General features: G+C 41.5%; 1 protein-coding gene across 2 annotated transcripts in view; it reads left to right on the top strand.

Moving 5' to 3' along the window:
* The window catches only part of plagl2 (pleiomorphic adenoma gene-like 2), a 56,382-nt gene extending 32,549 nt beyond the window's left edge, over positions 1-23,833 (top strand). Inside the window, exons 2-4 of one of the 2 annotated variants that reach the window (XM_048178852.1) lie at positions 14,657-14,793; positions 15,120-15,538; positions 17,648-23,833. In XM_048178852.1, coding sequence (XP_048034809.1) covers positions 15,237-15,538; positions 17,648-19,106 — 1,761 coding nt within the window. In that variant the 5' untranslated portion in view covers positions 14,657-14,793; positions 15,120-15,236 and the 3' untranslated portion in view covers positions 19,107-23,833. The remainder of the gene's footprint in view (positions 1-14,656; positions 14,794-15,119; positions 15,539-17,647) is intronic. The other variant, XM_048178853.1, reaches the window with a different exon arrangement.
* Positions 23,834-24,089: the final 256 nt, after the last annotated feature.

A 24,089-nucleotide genomic window follows, 5' to 3' on the forward strand; every position in this document is an offset into this window, starting at 1 on the left:
ATGTGTCTCCAAATATACTTGGGCGGCCGTTATTATACGTGGGCGACCCGCCCAAGTAAAGTCTATGTGTGGGAAGCACTGAGAGGTAGTAAAAACATGGTTAAAATAGTCAGCGTGACTACAGTGGTTCAACCTCAATGTTATGAAGAGACGAGAATACTTTTGTGTGCAAAAACAAAACAAAAATAACGACTTTATTCAACAGTTTGAACTGTTGTCATACGTGGTTGTCGTAGTGAACACAGCGCAGCGCTTCCATGTTTACGTCCGAACGCTGACACATTATTGGCCGGCATTCAGACGTAAACGTTGCGTTTGAATGTTTTTAACTACCTTTCTGGACGTCAGAAGGTGCAGTGCCTATGTGTGGATCAGATACCCTCAGACTTCATCAAAAATATCTTAATTTGTTCCAAAGGTCTTACGGGTGTGGAACGAAATGAGGGTGAGTCATTAATGACTGAATTTTCATTTTTGGTTGAACTAACCCTTTAAATTTCCTCACCTGAAGCTATCGTATAACTGCAAAGACGTGCGTGGACCACTTTTATTGTGACTTTATCTCCTTTTTGTCATTCACTTGTGACTTTGAGACTCTTCAAAAGAATTTCACAGTACACTCTACCGCTTCCTTTTGTGATTGCGAAGATCGAAATGCACCAATCAAATGGGTTATAATGAGACAAACGCAAGGCAGATGAGGTGAGCTGGCCTGCTGTAACGGTCAACCGCAGCGGGGCTAAGTTTAGCTGCGTTTCCCTGTGTTTGTGCCCAGGCTGGTGGATGTGTTTAATGTGGAGGGGGGCGGAGACGGTGCAGATTGTGGCCACATCCCGTGCTGGTAGCCAGGGCCAGTGCAGTGTAACTGTTGAGGGTTTGGCAGGGCTTTACCTCTGTGTCAGTAGGGTGGGAGGGGAGGCAGCTTTCCGCTCTTCACGACCCCACTAAGATCTCTGCACGGTCCAAACGGACACTGTTAGAGGAAGTGAAACCTGTCCGTCACAGCGAGCGCCACAGGACTCGTGCGGGTGGGGTAAAAAGAGTGTGACCACCAGAATGGCTACGAGTGTTAAAAAAGTGCATTTGAAAATAGGCTCGTGTTGATTTGTAACTACAAATCTGAAATGACTAGGACAAAGTGCACATTGTGTTTTTTTTCAGCCGGCCCTCAGGTTAAAAGTTGTCTTTGTTTGTGTTTAAGCCCCTGAACGTGAAGATAACACACACACACACACACACACACTCTGTCCCCCGCAGGTCTCATATCTGGCATCTCCTGTTGCAGTTGCTCCCCCTTCCTCTGCCTGTCATCCCTTGTCAATGTGGTCAGTAAAGCATGACTAGCCATCCTCCCCTCTGGAGTCTGTGTGACTATCACTGACCGAGAGCTCCTCCCTCCCTCCGTCCCTCTCTCTCTTTCTTTTTTTTCTTTCTCTTTCTCTCCTTCCTCTTTCCTTCCTCTCTGAAATTCTTTTCTCTCACTCGCTCTCTGTGCCATCTGTTGCTTTGCTTAACTACCACACTCTCGTAATCTCACTCGTCTCTCTCTCTCGAGCGCGGCTGTTGTCACTTTAGCTCAGTATGGTGAACTCGAGGGCTATTTTTGGTAACTGAACTTCTTTTTTTCCGGAACACGTTGAGAGTCGTGTGCCTCTGCGTTAATAAACCCTCAGAGGCGTGAGACACAGCCTGGGTTCACACAGCCCTGCCGCTGCATCTGCTGTTTAATAAATGAACCTCTCGGTTTATTATGGGTTTAATGTGTCTTGTTTACCCTTTATTTTCTCATTTACTAAAAAGCTTGAGCGGTAAAGTGTGAATATAGCCCTCAAGTGAGTATATTTGATTCCACTCATAAGTTAAAATCACATGTTTCCATGTCAAACTTGTATTTTGCGATTCAACTGAATGTTTTTTTGCACTTGGATGAGTTCAGGACAGGTGAAGTTTGCTCATGTGTGCAGATCAAATCAAATCATCTTTCTTGCTTGTAAGTCCCTCCCACCTGGTGGAAGTTCAGCAGAAGTGCACTCACTGACCTTTTGGCGGACTCTCTGATTGGGTAGATTTTTTTGCTAATATTTGCATTTTTAAAAGTCGCTCCATGACAAGAGTAGGAAGTCCTAATTTCAGCTGAAATCGTCTGTCTGTGCAGTAAATAATTTGAAAACATTTTTCATGCAAATGAGATATTTAAGGTTTTATTTATGCACTTAATATTCTATTTCCTCTAGTAATAAAGAGTATATTGCTGAAGTCTATATCTTTGAATCTAAATAAAAACTGTCAAACTTACAGTAGACTTAATAGCTCAAAGGTAGGCAAAATAAAGATAAAACAGTTGACAACTTTCTTCATCTAAACATCTCAGTATTTATTGCTTTATTCATATCACTGCTGTATGTGGCCATATATACAGCTCTGGAAACAATTGAGACAACCGCACAACTTATTATTTATATGTATCTGTTTGAGTAAAATGAACATTTTTGATTTATTCTACAAACTACTGACAACATTTCCAGGGTTCCCACTCATCCTGGAAAACCTTGAAAACCTGAAAAATTGATGACAAACTTTCCAGTCCTGGAAAACACATGGCAAATTAGAGAAAATGTCCTGGAAAATCTTGTTGTCCTTGAAAATTATTCTTAGTTCTTAGGTTTTTCTTCAGTCGAGAACAAAAAGTTTATTGTGTTGCCACTTGCAGCAGTTAGCTAATGCTATAAACTGCTCAAATGTATGCAGAAAATATTAATTAGTAAGCAGCTACCTAATTCAGTAACTTGCTAACTAATAATTTTGATGCAATATAAGGTCAATAAGGGGTTCATTAATCAACTTCATTGATTATAACAGGAGTTTTCACAACAGTGCAGAACTTTGTTTTGAGTTTGCGCTGAAGTGATTGACAGCTGCAGTGATTAAAAAAGGAAAATCTGTATATAACCCATTCGCAATTGGAAAGTTTTTCATGCTGCTAAGTATACACACTGCAAAGTTTTGGGAATTACTAACTTATTTAAATTCGGGATTCAATCTAAAATTATATTGATTGACATGATGATAACCAGCATTGGACAGGACAGAATATGTGGCAGGTCTATTAGTTATTTCTATTATGTGTTATGGGTTTCTTTGTTGTTCATCAACTTTGTCTTTGACAAATATTTTTATTTTCAAATAGTTAAACAAAACAGTTCCAATATTTTTTGCTATGATATGATAACGAGAACAGTTTGTCATAATGTATGATTAAGAGCTCATATTAAAAACTGCTTTTATAGTTAAGTTATGGCATTAAACTATGGAAGTGTCTGCTGCTGAATAAAAAATAAAAAAGGTAATTGCAACTTTTTATCTCAAATGTGATATAAACTCGCAATTGCTTGATATAAAGTCAGAATTGCATGATATAAACTTTTCTGTTATAAAGTCAGAATTATAAATCACATAACTGTAATATAAACTAACAATTGCAAGAAAAAAAACTCAGAATAGTGAGATTACAAAAAAGGAAATTGTGACTTTTTTTTCATTCTGTGTCGGAAACAAGCTTCCATTGTCATAATGTATGATTAAGAGCTCATATTAAAAACTGATTTTATAGTTAAGTCATGGCAATAAACTGTACGCCTTTTAAAGACTTGGAGAGCAATATATCACTTTAGGGTGTGATCCTTGTCTTTTATTCCTGCCATAGTAAAATTGAAAATGTCCTGGAAAAGTCCTGGAAAATGATTGCTGAAAAAGAGTGGGAACCCTGATTTCTTCCAAATTTCAAATAAAAATATTGTCATTTAGAGCATTTACTTACTACTTACTGGTCACAATAACGAAAAAACACGTTTTCAGACCTCGAATAATGCAAAGAAAACAAGTTTATATTCATTTTTAAACACAATATTAATGTTTTAACTTAGGAAGAGTTCAGAAATCAATATTTGGTGGAAAAACCTTGATTTCCAATCACAGCTTTCTTGCGTCTTGGTATCATTCGGTCACACTGCTGTTGTGTGAATTTATGCCACTCCTGACGAAACGATTCAAGCAGCTTGGCTTTATGCTTACATATGCTTACATTCCAGAGTTTTTCAGTGGGGTTCAGGTCTGGAGACTGTGATGGCCATGCCAGGGTCTTGATCTGGTGGTCCTCCGTACACACCTTGGCTGTTTCTCAATTCCAAGATCGCAGAGAACGGACTTGCGTTCTCGTGGAGTCCGGTCTTGCCAGGCGACTTTGAAAGAACGAACTCAGAAGGACATGAGGACACAGAACGCATCGTTTGAGAATTGAGATGTGCTGCGAACTTGTTGCTCAACTGACCGTCCCAGCATATTATAATTAGCGGCTAATACACAATAAATACAACATAACATCACAAACAAATGTCATAACCTATTAAAAGACTTCATAATATTATAGACATTGTTTTCATATAATTTTATATCTGTTTATTTTACCACATGTATTTATGAAAATGAGTAGGCTAGCCTTTGTGTTACATGCTTTGTCAATGTTAAGATTCTTTTTTATATGTCAATAAAAATACTGCAGGCTTTCTTCAGGTCATCACTTTATTAAAATTAAGCAAAACATACGGACAAATGTTTACTGTCGACCGCCCACAGCGTCTTCTGAGATTTTTAACAGTTCGATTCTCTCAAGTTTGCATTCGATGCATCCTCTATATTAAGAACACATCCGGGTACTTTCATACATCCTCTGTTCTTGCGTTCTTGAGTACTGTAATTTAACTTTTACGGTTGATGATGACGTAGAGCAAGAACTCAAGGACACAAGATCGCTGAAGAACGCATATTGAGAAACAGCCCTCGATTGGCCTGGCTGTGTGGATTGGAGCATTGCCTTGCATGAAAAAACAATCCTCCGAATTGGGGAACATTGTCAGAGCAGGAGGAAGCAATTTTTTCTTTCAGGATAATCCTGTACGTAGCTTGAGTTATGCATCCTTCGCAAAGACGTATCTGCCCAATTCTAGCCTTACCAAAGAATCGCCAGATCATCACCAATCCTCCACCAGATTACGAGAGACTGTGGGTTGTAGGCCTCTCCAGGTCTCTGTCTAGCCTTTAGAGGACCAGGTGTTGGGTAAAGCTGAAAAGGACTCATCAGAGAAGATCAGAATCAGGCAGATCTGTCTTTGTGAAGGACATGTGACTCAAGCCATGTACAAGGTTATCCTGGAAGAAAAAATGCTTCCTTCTGCTCTGACAATGTTCCCCAACTTGAACGTTTGGTTTTTCCTGCAGGACAATGCTCCAGTCCACACAGCCAGGCCATATATATGTGTATGTGTGTTTTATATAAAGCATGTGCTTTACTTTTAGCTTTGCAATAAAAGTAGCGTGGAGCTTTGGAAAATATTGGAAATCATTTTACAGTCCCCGGATCATGTCTTCAAGCAATGGAAGCTTTAGAAACTGATCATCTTTTGGTGGGCTGCATTTTAACTAAAGTGGACCACTTACAGAATAAATTTTTTAGTATTCTCTTCTGCTGGGTTCTGGGTCATGTTGGGCTGTCAGGAAATGAATAAGCTGATTTGGCTGCAAAGGAGGCTATTAATCCGGAAGTAGAAGAATGTCAAATTCCTCCTTCAGATCTTAAGGCCGGGACACACCAAGCCGACGGTCGGCTGTTGGGCAATGCCGGGCTGTTTTTGAGCATTGGTTGGCTTCGTTTTTTCGGTGTGTTCCACACCGTTGGCTCTAGTTGGACACCGTCTGGGTTTTTTGGGCCGATTCAGCATGTTGAATCGCCGTTGGGCTGTCGGTGAGAGAGAGAACTCTGATTGGCTGTTCAGCTTAGCGAACGAGTCAGTGCATGAGAATAAAAGCAAAAGTGATGAAAGCAAGCAAAGAATTCGAATGCACGAATATTTTTTTAAAATAACATGAGCCGACTGGAATGAAGAAAGCGATCAGCGTGACTGATATTCAAAATGATACGCAAGCGCTGCTTTGTTTATGGTTTGTATACCTGCAGTTTCGGTTTCCCTTTTTGAATTACGAAAATAGACTATTGATATCTGCTGATATAGACAGTTATTTACTTACACGCAGGCACAGAACGCACATGATAGTCTGCTTTAGTCCTTTTGCTGCGTTCAAGTTCAGATTTTGGCCGAGATGCAGTCAACTTTTGTCACTGCTAGTTCTTTGACGTCGGCTTGGTGTGTCCCGGGCTTTAGACCTACTGTCAATCATTATGTATTAAACAAGTGGCAACAAGAACGGGATACTTTCACAATCAACAAATTGCATGAAATCATCCCCAACTGGCTTTTAATTTCCTTTAAAACAAGATTTGATCAGGTGCCGTTCACTAGAAGTTGCATAGTTCATGACAGATTGACAATTTTGCTTCGAAGCGAGGCGAAGGCCCAACTCTGTGTATGTTCTGCAAGACGTCTCTTTCCACTGAACATATTTTATTGGACTGTCCCACTTTTAATGCAAGTGAACAACATTTTTATATAGTAAGCTCAACCCAAACCAACACACCCCCATTGCTCTGCCCCCTAAAATGCACACGCAATGCAAGAGTGGATGTTTCTTTATCATTGCTGAAGTAAAGCAAAGTAATGCTTTGCGCAAAATAAAGCGAAGACAAATAAACATACAGTACTCAAGATTACATACAAGCAAGAGTTGGTCCCTACAAACATCCAGCAGCACACCATCTCCAGACAAACAATGACACTCAAAACTGTTCTGTCAAACAGCAAAAACCAATGTTACTCACATATGGAGCAGAAACAACACAATTTCAGTGTCCGTTTTCAGGGCTTCCAGCACTGGAAAGCTTTTCTAATATTAACGTGGGTCCTAAAGCTCTTGCCTGATCATAACCCTTGATTTTCTAGTGATATTCTGACATTTTCTCTTTTGTAATGTCTCTCTGCCATTACTCTTTCTACAGTCTTTCTTCAAATCCGCCTCTTGCAAACTCTCTCCTCCCCCATGTTGACTTGTGGTGCTCGGTCCGATCTACTTTCTCGCTCACTGCACCTGAGAGTGCTGCAGTAATAGTTGAAACAATAAAATCTGGTGATTTCTTTTGGTGTAGATTTCTGTAACACTGTAATTGATCAGAATCTGGCACACTGCCTGTATTTGACTGTGTCTGTGACCTTGAATTAGCTGCTCTCTCACTCTCTGCCTTTGGACAGAAGGGGTTAAACCTGCACACAGGAGGCAGCATGGTGTACACGGTGACCTCTGACCCCCGGGCCAGAGGAATGTGAAAACCCTTTAATCTCAAAACAAAACCTCAGACACACTCACACAGCCAATATGGATGGCCAGCTTCCCCCCTCTGCAGCAGCATTCAGTGAGCGTGCATTTGTGTGATGGTCATATATAAACCTGCCCACCCCCACTAACTCATGTGTCAAACTGCAGTGAAATACTCAAATTACCTGGATGCACTGATTTGAAATTGTTGCAAATTTACATTTAGGAGCAAGTAAAAATATCTGGAACTTTAATGGGTAATGTTTGAATACTGTTGTTGGGAATGGATTGGATGCCGTATGTTTGTGTGTGTATACAGCATGTTAGAAGTGCTGTGTGACGGATGGGATGTGTGTGTGCATGTGGAATGCTTGCGGTGGAGAAGCTGAAGCATCACAATGGCACAGGGCTCCCTGGAGCAGCTGAATGGAGTCGTGTCACCCCCCGGCACCCTCCCCGCTGTGTGACGACCGCAGCAGCGCCACACAGCTGTCACTTCCTCTTATCCACATACATATGGATAAACATACTCCTTTAAAGTCAACATGAATTGTCATTTGCAGCTTGTTTACTTCTCTAGTGACACATTATGGAATAAAAAAGAATTGATTTTATCAGTTGGGATTTGATACATACCAGAATGGACAGGAATAATTGGAATAACATACATTTGTCACAGACACGCCAGGCTCTTCACTCACCCAATCACAACGCACACCCTCCACTGAGCTCCACATGACACTCATCACAGTCACCATCAGCAGCACTACATAAGACACTCCAGATCACTCAGTCATTGTCCGGTCTCGTTAACGCATACCTGCCTGTTATGCTTACCTTAAGGATCCTTTAACGCCTGCTTACTTGTCACCAGTGTTCTTCGTGACTCCTAGTGTCTCCGTGTCTCCAGTGAGTGTCATCGTGTCCTGTTTGCTCCACGTCTGCTTGCATCCACGTTCCCTGGGAAAGATAAGAAACATCATCAGATCCAGTCACCGCTCCAGTCACGAACTTATACTGCAATTTACTCACCTGCATTCTGCCATTGATCCTCTGGTTGTTTAATAAACACATCTTAACCATTACCTGTGTCTCCGTCCCCTTCTGTGTGTAACAGAAGACTGGACCAACACCGTCAACAACCAAGATGAGCCATCCGGATCCATTTCAAGACCTGGTTGATGCACTTCGTCGCACTCTAACCAGCACTTCCACTCCGGCACCTCCAGCGACCATTTCCACATTCACCGTTGCATCTCCTTCACCCGTTGCGGTCGCCAGTCTCATGACCAAACTGGCGCCCTTCACTGGCTCGGCCGAGGACTGAAACGGATTCCTCCTGCAGTGTTCGCTGGTCCTGGAGATGCAACCGCACTTGTATCCTGACGACAGCACTAAGGTGGCGCACATAATCTCTCAACTCAAAGGGAAAGCTCTCCACTGGGCCGAACCGCTCTGGACACAGAAAAATCCCATTATCAAGTCATTCTCAGGTTTCGTTAACCATTTCAAGGAACTGTTCGGGAAACCAGCCTGGGATTCGTCAGTCGGTGAGAGATTGTCAATTGAAGCAAGGTTTAATGTCTGTGTCTGATTATGCCCTTCAGTTCCGAACCTTAGCTGCAGCAAGTGGCTGGAATGAACAAGCTCTTATTACCACCTATCGTCAAGGGCTCGATCCACGTGTGCGGTTGCATCTTGCTGCATACGAGGATTCCATCGGGCTCGAAAAATTCATCCAGTTATCCATCAGGTTCGCCACTCGTATGCAGCTGTGTCTCGAGGAGCACCAGGGCCAGCCGCTATTCCCATCCATCCTCCGCCAGCCAGAATCCGTCAGCCACCCAGAACCAGCCAGCGAACCCATGCATGTTGAATACTCACATCTCATGTCTGCTGAGCGACAGAGGAGGCTGACCCAGAATCTCTGCATCTATTGTGGCCGTGTTGGGCATTTCATCTGAATGCCCCATTCGTCCAGTACGTCCCATGGTGAGTGTTATTATGCCTACGCTGAATAAGATGAACCCACTCACTATTGTTGTAAACCTTACTGCTGCTGATCTCTGCCGATTACAGAGCTTTAAATAAAATCACCATTAAATTCAGGTACCCACTTCCTCTCGTCCCATCAGCGTTTGAACAACTACACGGCGCCATTGTGTTCACCAAGTTGGACCTCCGCAGCACCTACAACCTCATCAGAATACGTGAGGGGGACGAGTGGAAGACAGCTTTCGTGACACCTACTGGCCACTACGAGTATCTCGTCATGCCGTATCGACTTGTCAATGCCCCCTCCATATTCCAAGACTTTATGCATGAGGTGCTCTGGGAGTTCCTCCACAAGTCAGTCCTGGTCTACATCGACGACATTCTGATATACTCCCGGAGCATGGCCGACCATCGCTGCCACGTTGCAGAGGTCCTCCAACGCCTGAGAGACTACCATCTGTTCCTGAAAGCTGAGAAGTGTACCTTCCACCAATCCTCAGTGCAGTTCCTGGGTTACATCATTGATCGCAGTGGCATCCGCATGGACGAGAGGAAGGTATCCGCTGTCAAAGACTGGCCAATTCCTCCTTCCGTGAAAGAGTTACAAAGGTTCCTGGGTTTTGCAAATTTCTATCGTCGCTTCATCAAAGGTTACAGTTCCATCACTAGTTCTCTCACAAACCTCCTCAAGAACAAACCCAAGTCTCTGTCCTGGACTCCAGCCCCCACGCAAGCCTTCAACACCCTCAAGGAAGCCTTTATGACCGCTCCCCTCCTGGCTCACCCAGATCCAGAGCTCCCTTTCGTTGTCGAGGTAGATGCCTCAACCACAGGAGTGGGAGCAGTATTGTCACAGCAGCAGGGGAATCCCCGTAAGCTCCATCCATGTGCCGCCTTCTCCCACAAGCTCAACCCGGCGAAGGTCAACTATGACATCGGGAACCGGGAGCTTCTAGCCATCAAGCTTGCCCTGGAGGCATTGGCTCGAGGAAGCTAAACACCCATTTACGGTTCTTACAGACCATAAGAACCTTGAGTATCTACAGGACACTAAAAGACTAAATCCCCGTCATCCTGCTTAAACAGCGCTTCTGGTGGCCCAACATGGCATCCGATGTCAGAAGGTACGTACAGGGGTGCCGGGAATTTGCCATCTCCAAGACCCCGTGACATCTTCCCTCCGGGAAGCTCCAACCACCCCTGGTCACACCTGGGAGTAGACTTTATAACGGATCTTCCAGACTCCAATGGTTGTACCTGCGTATTGGTGGTAGTGGATCGATTCTCCAAGTCATGACGATTAATTCCCTTGCCTGGACTGCCAACAGCTATGGAGACTGCAGAGCTCTTGTTCAACCATGTGTTCAGATATGCCCGAAGATATTGTATCTGACCGTGGATCACAATTCACCTCCAGAGTATGGAAATCGTTCTTCAAGCTCCTAGGTGTGACCATAAGTCTCTCTTCTGGCTACCATCCCCAGACGAACGGGCAGACGGAGAGGAAGATCCAGGAGATCGGCTGTTTCCTAAGTACGTTCTGTCACGGCCACCAGGACTCCTGGAACCAGTTTCTGGGTTGGGCCGAGTACGGCCAGAACTCTCTCCGTCAGTCCACCACAGGTCTTACTCTGTTTCAATGCGTACTCGGTTTCCAACCCCCACTGTCCCTGGGATGGGGAGCCATCGGATGTCCCTGCAGTAGATTACTGGTTCCGGAAGAGCGAGAGGGTCTGGGACTCAGCTCATCTCCAACTCCAGCGGGCCCTGTGCAGGCGCAGGACGACAGCGGACCTTCGCCGTTTCCAAGCACCTGATTACCAGCCAGGACAGAAGGTCTGGATGTCGACCCAGGACATCAGGATGCGCCTGCCCTGTAGGAGGCTGAGTGCTAAGTTCATTGGCCCCTTCACATCACTTGGAGGATCAACCCTGTCACCTATCTCCCGCGGGGGGGACCTACCTGTTATGCTTACCTTAAGGACTCCTTTAATGCCTGCTTACCTGTCTCCAGTGTTCTCCGTGACTCCTAGTGTCTCCGTGTCTCCAGTGAGTGTCATCGTGTCCTGTTTGCTCCACGTCTGCTTGCATCCACGTTCCCTGGGAAAAGATAAGAAACATCATCAGATCCAGTCACTGCTCCAGTCACAAACTTATCCTGCCATTTACTCACCTGCATTCTGCCATTCATCCTCTGGTTGTTTAATAAACACATCTTAACCACATCTTACCTGTGTCTCCGTCCCCTTCTGTGTGTAACAACATTGAATCATTCATGATTAGGACTAAGGAGAGTGTTTTCTTTTCTTGTTGACTTTAAGGGACAATCATGCATTCATATACACTATACCATTCATAAGTCTGGGGATGGCAGATTTTTTTTTTAACGAAAGAAGACCCTTATGTTCATTTATTTAATGAAAAGTACACTACCATTCAAAAGTTTGGAAACATTACTATTTTTAATGTTTTCAAAAAGAAGTCTCTTTTACTCATCAAGGCTGCATTTATTTGATCAAAAATACAGAAAAAAAAAACAGTAATATTGTGAAATATTATTACAATTTAAAATAATGGTTTTCTATTTTAATATACTTTAAAGTGTAATTTATTTCTGTGATCAAAGCTGAATTTTCAGCATCATTACTCCAGTCTTCAGTGTCACATGATCCTTCAAAAAATCATTCTAATATTGACTCAAAAAACATTTAATATTATCAATGTTGAAAACAGTATTTTTTTGTGAATAGAAAATTCAAAAGAACAGCTTTTGTAACATCACACTGAAAAAGGTTACTGACCCCAAACTTTTAAACAGTAATATTAATTAACTTTTAACAGTATTAAAAAAGAAACAGTCAGTAGTTATTTGTTTGGTTATGAAGTCTGTTGTATAACAGGGGTAACCGGTGTGTGTTTGTGAATGTTTGCATTTTAGGCTCATGTGACTGCATTAGTAAATGTGTGGTCAGCAGAGGACAGGTGGATTTTGAACCCTAACCAAAAGGGTAATTGACTAGAGCTTTACACTTCTGAGATATTGAGAGATATTAGTGAACAATACTCCATACATGCCAAATACTGATAATAAAAAAGCAATCAGGAAAGGGTCCATATGTTAAATGCTCAATACTAAAGAAAAGTAATGTAATAATCAGTAACTAATTAGTAGTGAGTGATATAAGTGTATCGCTCACTGCTGAAGCAAAGGAAGTATATGAATGAGTGATTGATATGCAGTAGCACGAGAAGGAGTACACCTTACGTTATCATACCTGTCATAAGAACTCAGCCAAAACATGTCTCAAATGAGTCTGCATTGATCAATATGATCATTGATGAGCGTTTTTATCCCTACAAACATCAGTTTACTAAACTGCATGTTGATGTCATACAGACAAGATTTTATACGAAGCCTTGATTCTCAGTTTATTGACAGAGAGTCTCATAGCAGAGTTTGGGGATTTCCCTCATATAATAAGAGAGTGATGGTGAGTGATCTTGGTTGTTAGCGCAGATGTTGCAATCCTTACAATTCATTACTGTAATTTGTTTTGAATAAAAAGGGTCTGAAAAAGGGAGCTTTCATACAGTATTCGGTTCGATTGCCTGGCCCAAACCAGAGTTTGATTGCTTCCCCCTCTCCTGCCCCCGCTGGATTGTGTTCACATTATATTATTTGGGTCCGAATTTAACCACGGAGAATTTGCATCATTAAAGCAGTAGCTGTTTACCCCTTTTGCATGGTTACGATGACGCAGGAGAAGGCGGTAAAATGCAGAACGTTGCTCACCTCACTTTATATTTTGTTTTTTGAACCTTTGGTTTTGTTTCCAAAATTCTGTCATTAATTACTCACTCTAATGTCGTTCCACACCCGTAAGACTTTCGTTCATCTTCAGAACACCGGAAGATCTTTTTGATGAAACCTGAGAGCTTTCTGTCCCTTTACAGACATGTTTGCTTGATGCGTGCGAGAACCAATGAGGTTCATTCTTGTGTGTTAAGCTGCACACTTGAGCTTCTCACGCATCATTCAGGTTCAGTTGAGCTCTTATGTTTATGTGTGTTGATGAATGTTTATACGTGAATAAAAACCTAAATTAAATCTGTTCATCATATAAAGTTTCTTCAGAAAATTTGGACTAAACCGCTAGTTTTATGATCTCTTTATGAACTTTTTGAAGTGGTAGTTGTGTGGCTGTCTATGGATGGACAGAAAGCCCCCATATTTCATCAAAAATATCTTAATTTGTGTTCTGAAGATGAATGAAGGTCTTACAGGTGTAAGAGAGAGTAATTAATGACAGAATTTTCATTTTTGGGTGAACTAACCCTTTAACTGGAAATTGGTCAACATTGCTCTTAAGTTTTGGACTGTTTTAATCACCGTTTGGCAATCATTAATTTATTTAAAATAAAAAATGTATTTAAAAAAGTCATATTTATTAAAAGTACAAATAGTCTCTCTAGTGTAATGGTCATAAAAATACCATGCATAATAATTATAAAAGGATTATGTTTTTTATATATCATTTGTAGTATAGCATGTCAGACCACAGAACATCATGTTGTCAAAAGGATCTAATCTACTTCATTGTACACCAATAGATAATGTCAATTAAGTAGACAGAGAGTAGAGTTATAGATTTTACTGAAGGATAAATAATTGTGTGTAACAGGTAATGCTATTTAAGAGCTAATGTATTTGCCATTCCTAGAAGTAGATTTGTGTGCTTTAGGATTACAGGAGCCTTACACTGGAGTACATGTACACACACATGCATGACAGAACATGCAAAGACACACAAAACTTACTTTGTGCACCTTGATTGTTAATGCGGTATAGCAAGGCAAGAATGGCCAACTTCTGTTACTACCTAGTTTATCAGTTGTTCTGTACATTACTGCCCTCTATCTTGCAGACTGAAAACAGTCAAAATGTTTAGAACAGTTACAGTATGCCCACAGGCACTTGTGCATTTCACCTTCATGTTGATGTAAGAAATCCATAAATAATGCTTTATTCAGTTTAGAAATTATATTAGCGCCAGTGTTTCAAATGTAATTGGTCCTTTTATAGTAACACTGTAAAATAAGGTTGTGAATTAACCATAAAAATGAAGCATTTATTACTCTTGATAATGTTAACATTATCATTGTTGATTTATATTGTAATGAAATGGTAAAATGTACAATTTAACATTTAAAATGTTTACATAGAAATAAACATTAACAAAGTTTAATAAATGCTGATAAATATTGTTTACAGTTAACAGATGTTAACAAAGCACATCTTGCAAAGTATTACCCCTTTTAAATATTTAAAAAAAAAATGAAGTAAAATATTTGAAGACAAACACTAATTGAAGATATATGTCTTCTTTTTATTTTATGAAAGGATGAAGATGATGATGAGCACTATTGTCGCCTACTCGTCCCCAGTCATGGCAGGTGGGACTGGATGAGAGTGTGAAGGTAAACGAAAAAAAGACTGAAAAAGCACTTACAATTCTTTTGGGAGACATAAAAAAAAGGGTAAGCACTGATTTAAGCTGTCTCCCTTCATGTAAGAAAAATCGGTAGCACTTTATTTTACAGTCCTGTTCCACATGTACATACTGTGTACTTATTATAGTAATTATAATAACTAGGTACTAACATCTTAACCTACCCTTACGCCTAACCTTAACCCATGGAGTTACCTTAAGTTACCCAGTACTTTCTTAGGTAAGTACACGTAAGTGAACATACTGTAAATTAAAGTGCAACCGAAAAATCATAAATTGTCATGCTTAAAAAATATCTGCTTCACCTTGTCATGTTTGTTTATTTATTTTTGTTTTTGGTCACATATTGCACAGATAGCAGACAGCTTAAGAGCCTGAATCCCCTTAAATACCACCGCGATATCGAACCAGAGCCTGGAAGGCAGGGCAGCCACGGCCGAGTTTCAATGGCAACGGCACCCTAGGGCTGCCATGGCAGCAGCTGCCGCCGATGCCCCACACCACATTGCCACACTGACGCTGGAGGACGAGGATCGACGAGGCGCCACCAAAGTGTTTGGAGGTCCCGCTGCAGGGAGGACAGAGAGAGAGACAGAGAGCGAGAGGGAGAGGGAAGGGAGAGGCAGTGGGAACGAGTGTTTGGTGTGCGGTGCCCTCTTCAGCTCACAGGATAAGCTCCGGCTTCACGCGTTCTGTCACGCAGGAGAGAAACCTTTCCACTGTTCCCAGCCCCATTGTCCTAAGGCTTTCAGCTCCAAATATAAGCTCTTTAGGTAGGTGCTACTTACATGTCAAGGCCTGATATACTTTAAGAGTAATCAAAGAACAAACAGATGTGACGTCATTTTGAACTAATTGTGTCCAAAATGAAGTTTGTTTCAATGGTTTGAAACCGCTCGCCAACATGAACTTTGCACCAAACTGTAAAACACCTTCGAACTGCCACTGCTCCATGACGATTACATAATTATTCCAGGTCAGACATAAGTGAAAACATGTCATTTTTGTTGCTTGTTGTGATATTAATAGGATGGTGCTCAACACATATTTACATACTCATCTAAATACGACTTCATGACTAGTGTCGGAAAGTGCGAAAACAGTATACCTTTTGCTCGGGTATTTGGAACATTTTATTACCTTTGCAAATCAAGGCCTTAAGATTTGTTTCTGATCCAAACGCTCCTTATCTATATTCAGTGTAATCTTAATTGATTACATCAGTTGCATTGGCTGCACTCTTCATCCTGTTCCTGGAAGGGCCACTGTCATGCAGTGTTTAGCTCCAACCCTAATTAACCACACCTGAACAAGCCAATCAAAGTCCTTAGGGCAGGTATCCGAAAAGCTGAAAAATGCTGCCTTCAAGGTAGGAAGGCATCAAGGCACGTCTGAATCCAATGCTAGCTTCACTTCCTGTCTCCTGAGATACCTTCATCTGATCGATTTTCGAAGGCAGCATAGATGTATCCTTCGCTGCCTTTGATATTCCACAATCCTGTGCTTTTCAATCTGTGACAGTTTAGCTAAACATTAAAGAGGACATCTGAAAGTTGCAGTTGGTGGTCACAAGTCAGCAACAAGTCAGCCAAGCTACCTTTCGGTCATAGCCATTGTCTTATTATTGGAAGATAGCAGGGTCCGTGGCTCTACCATTTGGAGAAAGCGTAACTTGAGCCACGTGTGCCTTGATAAGCAATCACATTACAGCCTTGACGTCATTGAATTTCTGTCAGATTTGTGCGACAGTCAATCACTGTTTGCCGACACCATAGAAATGAATGAGAAGTGCCATAAACTGAATCATACCTGTCACAAAATTGTCTGTAAGTTCTCTTATAAAACAGCATTTATTTTTGGGGTAAACTCTTAAAATGGATCAATCCAAAATGAATGTTTAATGGCAAACAAGATTAGCTGATAGGCTGTCATTTCATTAAATGATAAGCTGTTTTCCCACAAAACCAGTTAGTGAAGCCTCTCTCCTCCATTGACATCCATTTAAAAAAACTGACTTTGGTCTCCTTCCCTGCGTACTGCAGCGTTATGCTACTAGAAATGTCCAGGCAGGTGTGTTGAAAGTGACGTGACACATAGCCAAGTATGGTGTCCCATACTCAGAATTTGTGCTCTCCGTTTCACCCATCCAAGTGCACACACACTGTGAGCACACACCCGGAGCAGTGGGCAGACATTTTTGCTGCGGTGCCCAGGGAGCGATTGGGGGTTAGGAGCCTTGATCAAGGGCACCTCAGTTGTGGGTAATGAGAGCGCTGTTCATTCACTCTCTCTACCTACATTTCCAAGTCCGACTCTCAAACCTGTCCTGGAGTACCCCCAAAGTCTCCCTCATTTATCACACCTGATTCAACTCATGAGCTCATTAGTAGAGACCTGAAGTGGGTGTGTCAGATATAGGGACACATACAAAATGTGCAGGGCTGGGGGTCCTCCAGGACAGGTTTGAGAACCAATGCATTAGGCTGCAACTACCCCAACTGGAGCTAAACTCTGCTGGACATCTGCAATCCAGTAGCAGGGTTGGACACCCTTGGTAAAGTAGTTTATACTTGAGAGCAGGGGTGTCTAACCCAGCTACTGGAGGACCAACTTCTTGCAGAGTTTATCTCCAACTATAATTAAACACACCTGAACAGGCTAATTAGGGTCTTTAGGATTACTAGAGATTCCAGGCACGTGTGTTGGAGGAGTTTGGAGCTAAACTAGGCTGGAAGGTGGGCCTCCGGGAGAAGTAGACACTCCAGCTTTAGAGGGTCCCCCTGCAGTCTGACATGAACTCATGAACATACAATGTTTCAGTTAGTTCAACAGAAATTTCCAATGTGTCTTTAGCTAAAGGTGGTCTTTGTCTTCTTTTGTAGGCATATGGCCACACACTCCCCACAGAAGACTCACCAGTGCTCGTTTTGTGAAAAGATGTTTCACCGCAAAGATCACCTGAAAAACCACCTGCAGACTCACGACCCCAACAAAGAGGCCTTTAAGTGCGAGGAGTGTGGCAAACACTATAACACAAAGCTGGGCTACAAGCGCCACATGGCTATGCACTCAGCCACAGCCGGTGATCTTACCTGTAAGGTGTGCTTGCAAAGCTACGAGAGCACGCCTGCACTCTTGGAGCACCTCAAGAGCCACTCAGGCAAGTCTTCAGGTGGAGCCAAGGAGAAGAAACACCCCTGTGACCACTGTGATCGTCGCTTCTACACACGAAAGGATGTTCGCCGACACATGGTGGTACACACGGGACGCAAAGACTTCCTGTGCCAGTACTGTGCCCAACGTTTCGGGCGGAAGGACCATCTGACGCGACACGTCAAGAAGAGTCACTCGCAGGAGCTGCTGAAGATCAAGACGGAACCTCCGGATATGTTGGGTTTACTTGGGTCCGGTTCTCCACCTTGTGCTGTGAAAGAAGAAATAAGCCCTATGATGTGTAGCATGGGACCTACCAAGGACTCGATGATGGCAAAGCCTTTCCACGGTGCCACCCCTTTTCCCATGGGCATGTACAACCCTCATCATCTCCAGGCCATGTCCAATCCGGGTGTGGGCCACCATCACTCACTGGTTCCTGGGACTTTATCCACTGCCATGGGGATGGGCTGCCATATGGAACCTCCGTCATCGCTGCACCACCATCACCCACATCATCATCATCATCATCACCATCCTCACCATCACCACCACTCCCCACCTTCACACCAGCAGCAGCCTCCCCTGCAGAACCAGCAACAGCAGCACCCACAGCCACCGCCCAAGTACCAGCTCGGATCTACCTCATACTTGCTGGAGAAGCCCCTGAAGGTGGAGATGGAGAGTTTCCTGATGGATCTTCAGAGTGGACTCCCAGTTCCTCCGCCACCCTCTGCTGACCCTCACTCAGCAGCTTCGCCCAATAAGGAGGGTTTGGAACCTCCGGTGGGATTGTCGGATGACCTTTGCGGGGACCCCCTCATGTCCAAGAGCCCCGCCGTCATTGCTGAGTCTTTGTGTGCTGCTAACATGGACTTTTCTCACCTGCTGGGCTTTATTCCACTAAATCTGCCACCCTATAGCGCCCCCATGAGTTCAGGAGGACTGGTAATGGGTTACTCCACCACCTCCACCGTTTCTTCTTCCTCATTGTCGTCAGCGTCTTCGCATGCTGCCGAACCACACGCTGCCTCGGCCACAGCTGCAGTGCCTCTTACCTCTTTGCAACCTCAACCTCAGGAGCAGCCAGGGGGGCTCGGTCTTGGGCCTCTGCACCCACTCCCACCAGTGTTCAGCTCTAGCCTCAGTACGACCACTCTGCCTCGCTTTCACCAGGCCTTTCAATGAGGTCCCCACACCAGCCTGGCCTGTCACAGGGGCTCAGGGCAGAGGAGCATTAGTGCTCCCCATAGGTGTGGGGAAACAGAACACTTGAACACATAGAAGCCTTAACAAAAGCGCACAACAGCTTTTTAATGAGCCTGGAGGAAAACAAGCATATGAAATATCATGGAGCTTTTATTTAGGCTGTCTGAATTTAGCTATGATTTTTTTAAATACCCTTTTGAACCTCTCCCACCATCCCCTGTCCTACAATTTCGTAGTTAAACAGCAGCATCAGTAGGCCTTAAGGCATGGTACTGCATACTTTATAAAGTAATAATATGAGTAGAAAAAGGAAAAGATTAATGTAGAAAAGATAATCAGTCTTTGAGACTCTGAAAGACTAGTTTGAAGTGATTTATATGAATTTTGTTTTCTTTTCCAAATGTGAGACCTGACTTAAAGTCAGGTAATAGTTGCTTGCCCTTAAACTAAAACCGTCTTCATGGCCAGGAGTGGAAGAATTAGTGAAGGAATGAAGGAGTGAAATTGGTTATTATTCCAAATCTAGTTTTTATATATATATATATCGCAAATTTAAGACTCAATCAAGTAATTATCATCACCAAATCACATCTGAATTTCAAAAGCAGTTTAAAAAAAAATAATGCAGTGTATGTGATTAGATGAAAATATCCGCTTTTTTTGTGTTAATACAAATTTACACGTGTTGGAATGGTCAGTAACTAGTTTTTATGTGAGAGAAGGGACTGAAAATAGAAAGGCAAAGAGGGTAAAAACTGCACAGTTTGTTCATTTGGTACAATGTGACCACTGACAGAACTAAAGCAAAATAATTTTTACGTTAAAATCTTACAGGTTTACAATTTTTCTCAAAAGAAGCACTTTGTTTACAGCAGAAGGCACTTGACCTCTTTGGGTTGCAAGATGACCCACTGAAATCCCCTCCCTTTTTCCCACTCTACCTTCACGCTTCCTGTAAAGAGACACACACACACACACACACACACAAAGTTCAAACAACCATCAAGTATCTTGGAATACTCAACTGCTCTCCGAGTCTCGAAATGGTTTTCCTCCTTCCAGCACTAATTTTAAGTCTCCGTGGCGCAACAATATCTCACTTCCAGATCCTATATATATATATATATATATATATATTAAGAAAAAAAGTATTTTAAGCAGGTTTTTATTTTAGAGAGAGACATACATTATGATAACCCTGATATATGTGAATGGAAAAAAGACAAAACAAAAACAAGAATATTTTTTTGCAGTGTACGAAGTACCACATCAAAAAATATATATTATAATTGCTTCTTTTTCAGTCTATTTTGTAATTTAGATAGTTGTATTAAAAATTGCTGATGGATTTTTAAAAAAAAAAAAATGTCTAGCAGGTTTACATAATTATGTATCTTGCATCATATTGAACAAAATGGATGAAGTATTAGCGTTTCCCTATAGCTTTTCCCGTTCCTTGTTTTTCCATGTGAGTCAAAGGAGATGAATAAGGTGGGATTTTACCTGCATATAATAGACTAATAGTGGCATAATCCAGTAGAATGGACTAGTCTTTAATCTTTAGAGCATGTACTAGAGGCCCATAATGTGATCCAGGTTTCAGTTTGCGTTTTTTATTCTCAGTATTCGATCAGACCTGACTGATGCTGTCTATTGGTGTGTTTGGTTGTACAGTTTTTAACCTCCATTATAATTTGCACCATCACACTGAAATGTCTGAAACCACGATTCCAGTTGCTGTAGGTTCATTTTAATATTACAAAAACAGGACTTTAGAGGGGTTTTGTCATATAATCTCTTATAAGTTGCCATTTCCCAGCAAGTGGACTGCACAAGTTCTTACCAAATAATCATTCATTACCAATGGCCATGTGTGTAAAGAAACAGATGATCAACGTACCAGCAGTGAAAGCAGTGCCTGATACAAACAGATGTACTTCTCTCTCTCTCTCTCTTCTCCTCATCCCTTTGGGTTAATCTATTCTGTGTCCGCATCTGCGTTTATAGTGAATGTGAATCTCACAAGCAGGAAAGACAATAGAAAGGTAAAAAGGCCACATTGCAAAACTAAGACGAAACAATATTATGCTGCTCTTTGTGCTGTGGTTGCCAGCAACCATAGACCACTCTGGAAACATTTTAAACTGCAAATGATCGTTTAGCAGAAAACATGCACAGTAGTACACGTGAACTGTCTGTCCGTTTTCTCTGTTTTTCAGCTGCTTTGATTCGAATGAACATTTTATGAAAGGGTCTGAAAAGAGACACAAAGAAGTCACCAGCCTGGTCTTTGACATTCAAAGCATGGGACATTTGATTGGGATATTGCCTAGTCGTTTTGTCATTATATTATTTTCTGTTTGTTGAAACAGGACCTCAAAACAGCACAACGCATCACCTCATTTATTTGTTTTTCATACCAAAAACCTGGGGAGAAGAAACTTCTTTTTGCACAATTGCTACTTAAGGACTAATTGAGTTAGTTTTGTTTACTTAAAATAATCGTTTCATAACGAAGCCAAAAATATTAAGTTGTCCCGACGTTCTACTCTCATATTCATTTATAAAAAGGTCATTAATGGACTTTTGTCCAAAAAGACATTTTTTAATTTAATTAAAAAGTTAGAGGAATTAAAAATGTCCTTTAAAATGCAATGAATGTGTACAGACAAATTTATGAAATCGAATTATTTTTAAAAATTGGAATTTGAAGCTGAAAGGGTTAGTTCACCCGAAAATGAAATTTCTGTCATTAATTACTCTCCCTCATGTCGTTCCACTTTGTTCATCTTCAGAACACATATTAAGATATTTTTGATGAAATCTGAAGGTATCGGATCCACACATAGTGGCATCACTGCGTGATTGCAGTGGCTCAACCTCAATGTTCTGAAGCGATGAGAATACTTTTTGTGTGCAAAAACAAAACAAAAATAATGACTTTATTCAACAATTTGAACTGTTTTCATACGTAGTGAACTCAGTGCAGGCTTCCTTGTTTACGTCCGAACGCCAACTCAGTATTGGCCGAAGCTGGTCACGTGATCAGCATGACGCATGCATGTGAAGCTGACACGGATTCCGGCCAATAATGAGCCGGCATTCAGATGTAAACAAGGAAGCTTGTTTTGTTTTTGCACACAAAAAGTATTCTTGTCGCTTCATAACATTGAGGTTGAACCACTGCAGTCACGCTGACTATTTTAACCGTGTTAACCAAACTACCTTCTGGACGTCAAATGTGTGGATCAGAAACCTTCAGATTTCATCAAAAATATCTTAATTTGTGTTGTGAAGATGAACGAAGGTCTTACAGTTGTGGAACGACATGAGTGATTAATGACTGAAATTCATTTTTGGGTGAACTAACCCTTTGAGCTATCAAAAAGTAATTTATTTTTAAGAAACTGGAGTAACTATGTTTAACAGAACAAAAGAAAGCTTTTGGCAATTTTTGAGTTTGTCCTCCCCGGGTTTTCTGTGAGCTGATCTGAATTCTAGCACTTTTAAACCTTTAAAAAGAGTATTTTTCAGCCTTGTATGTTTGTATGTTATTAATTTTGTATTTGATCTTGTATGTGCCATTAGTTTGATGTGTAGAGTTTATTCATCTTTATGTAATTGTTGTTTTTCTCCTTTCTCCAAAAGAGTAACAGTATTTTAGATAGATTTTCACTAATATTAACTGCATTGGCCATTTTCCCCACGTCGTCTTGTCATACATTCGAGGAAGTCATTTAATCTTAAAATAGATGTTGTTAGAGTAACATGCTTAGTGTCTGAAACTTGACAAAATCATCATCGCCACAAACAAACGAGAAACCATTTCCAGCTCCATCTATGACTGAGGCGTTTTCAATCAACATTAGTAATAATAATAATAATAATATCAGGTTTGGCTGCTGTGAGATTTCCTCCAGCTTCTCTGCCCCCCCAAAAAGCACTTTTGGTTTAAATGAAGTTTTATATAATAACTGCCTGTGGATAGGTGGAGCTCAGCATCTGATTGTAGGTTGTTTTTTCTTTCTTTCTTTCTCAGAATACCAGCAATATTCAGCAACAGACATTCAGAAGTAGAATTAGTCAGGTTAACCAAGTTACAATGGTTCTTTTCCTCTCCTGTAGCAATGCACTTGTCCTTTTGTTCCCACAATACTAGTTGGTGCCTATAACAAAAACATGTTAAGGGAAACGATGAGGTAACCAAGCTAGGGCAATCCGACTTTTAAGAAAAGGAAAAATGATTCAATAAAATGCTCTTCCAGCTTTTAGTGAGAAAATGGGTACGTCCGCAGAGGACAAAATCCACTTGTAGTTTGATATATTTTAGCTTATCGTAAGTCTTGCATTCCAAGCTTTTTATCTAACTTGTTTAGCAATATAGTCGTTTTATTTTTAGTACTTGCTTATTACCACGACTTCTGGAAAAAAAGTGAAAACTAAAAAAAGGAATATTCATCCGTACACTATTTTATATAACATGGAGATGATGATGATGATGATTGACAGGACGAACAAACAGTGCGCTTTTTTTGTTACACAGCTCACCTGCGGTCAGTTGCTGCATTGTAAAGTTGACAGATTTGTATATTGGTTGATCCAAAGAGATGACATTACAACAAACCTATTTACTTATTGTACAGTACATTGTACCATTTGACTTGTAATGTGTTATGTTAAAATGATTAAAAGACAAACCCACGGTTTCATATTTCTGGCGTCCTTTTTTTAAGCCTTTGATTTCCTGTCTGCAGCGATGGGAGAGGGTGCGAGAAGAAACGGGCTGCACGGTTATGGCTGAAAACTGCCATTCGCATACCGTACAGCCAGAACAGGAAACCACACCACAGCGCACAAATGAAAAGACAAGAACGGCACCGGTCCAAGTAATAAAAAACTGAGCTATAGCCAGGCTTAATTATAAAGCAGATCTCAAACCTATACTTTCACATCTCAAAGAGT

This window comes from Megalobrama amblycephala, linkage group LG24 (assembly GCF_018812025.1).
Source record: "Megalobrama amblycephala isolate DHTTF-2021 linkage group LG24, ASM1881202v1, whole genome shotgun sequence".
Lineage (NCBI taxonomy): Eukaryota > Metazoa > Chordata > Actinopteri > Cypriniformes > Xenocyprididae > Megalobrama > Megalobrama amblycephala.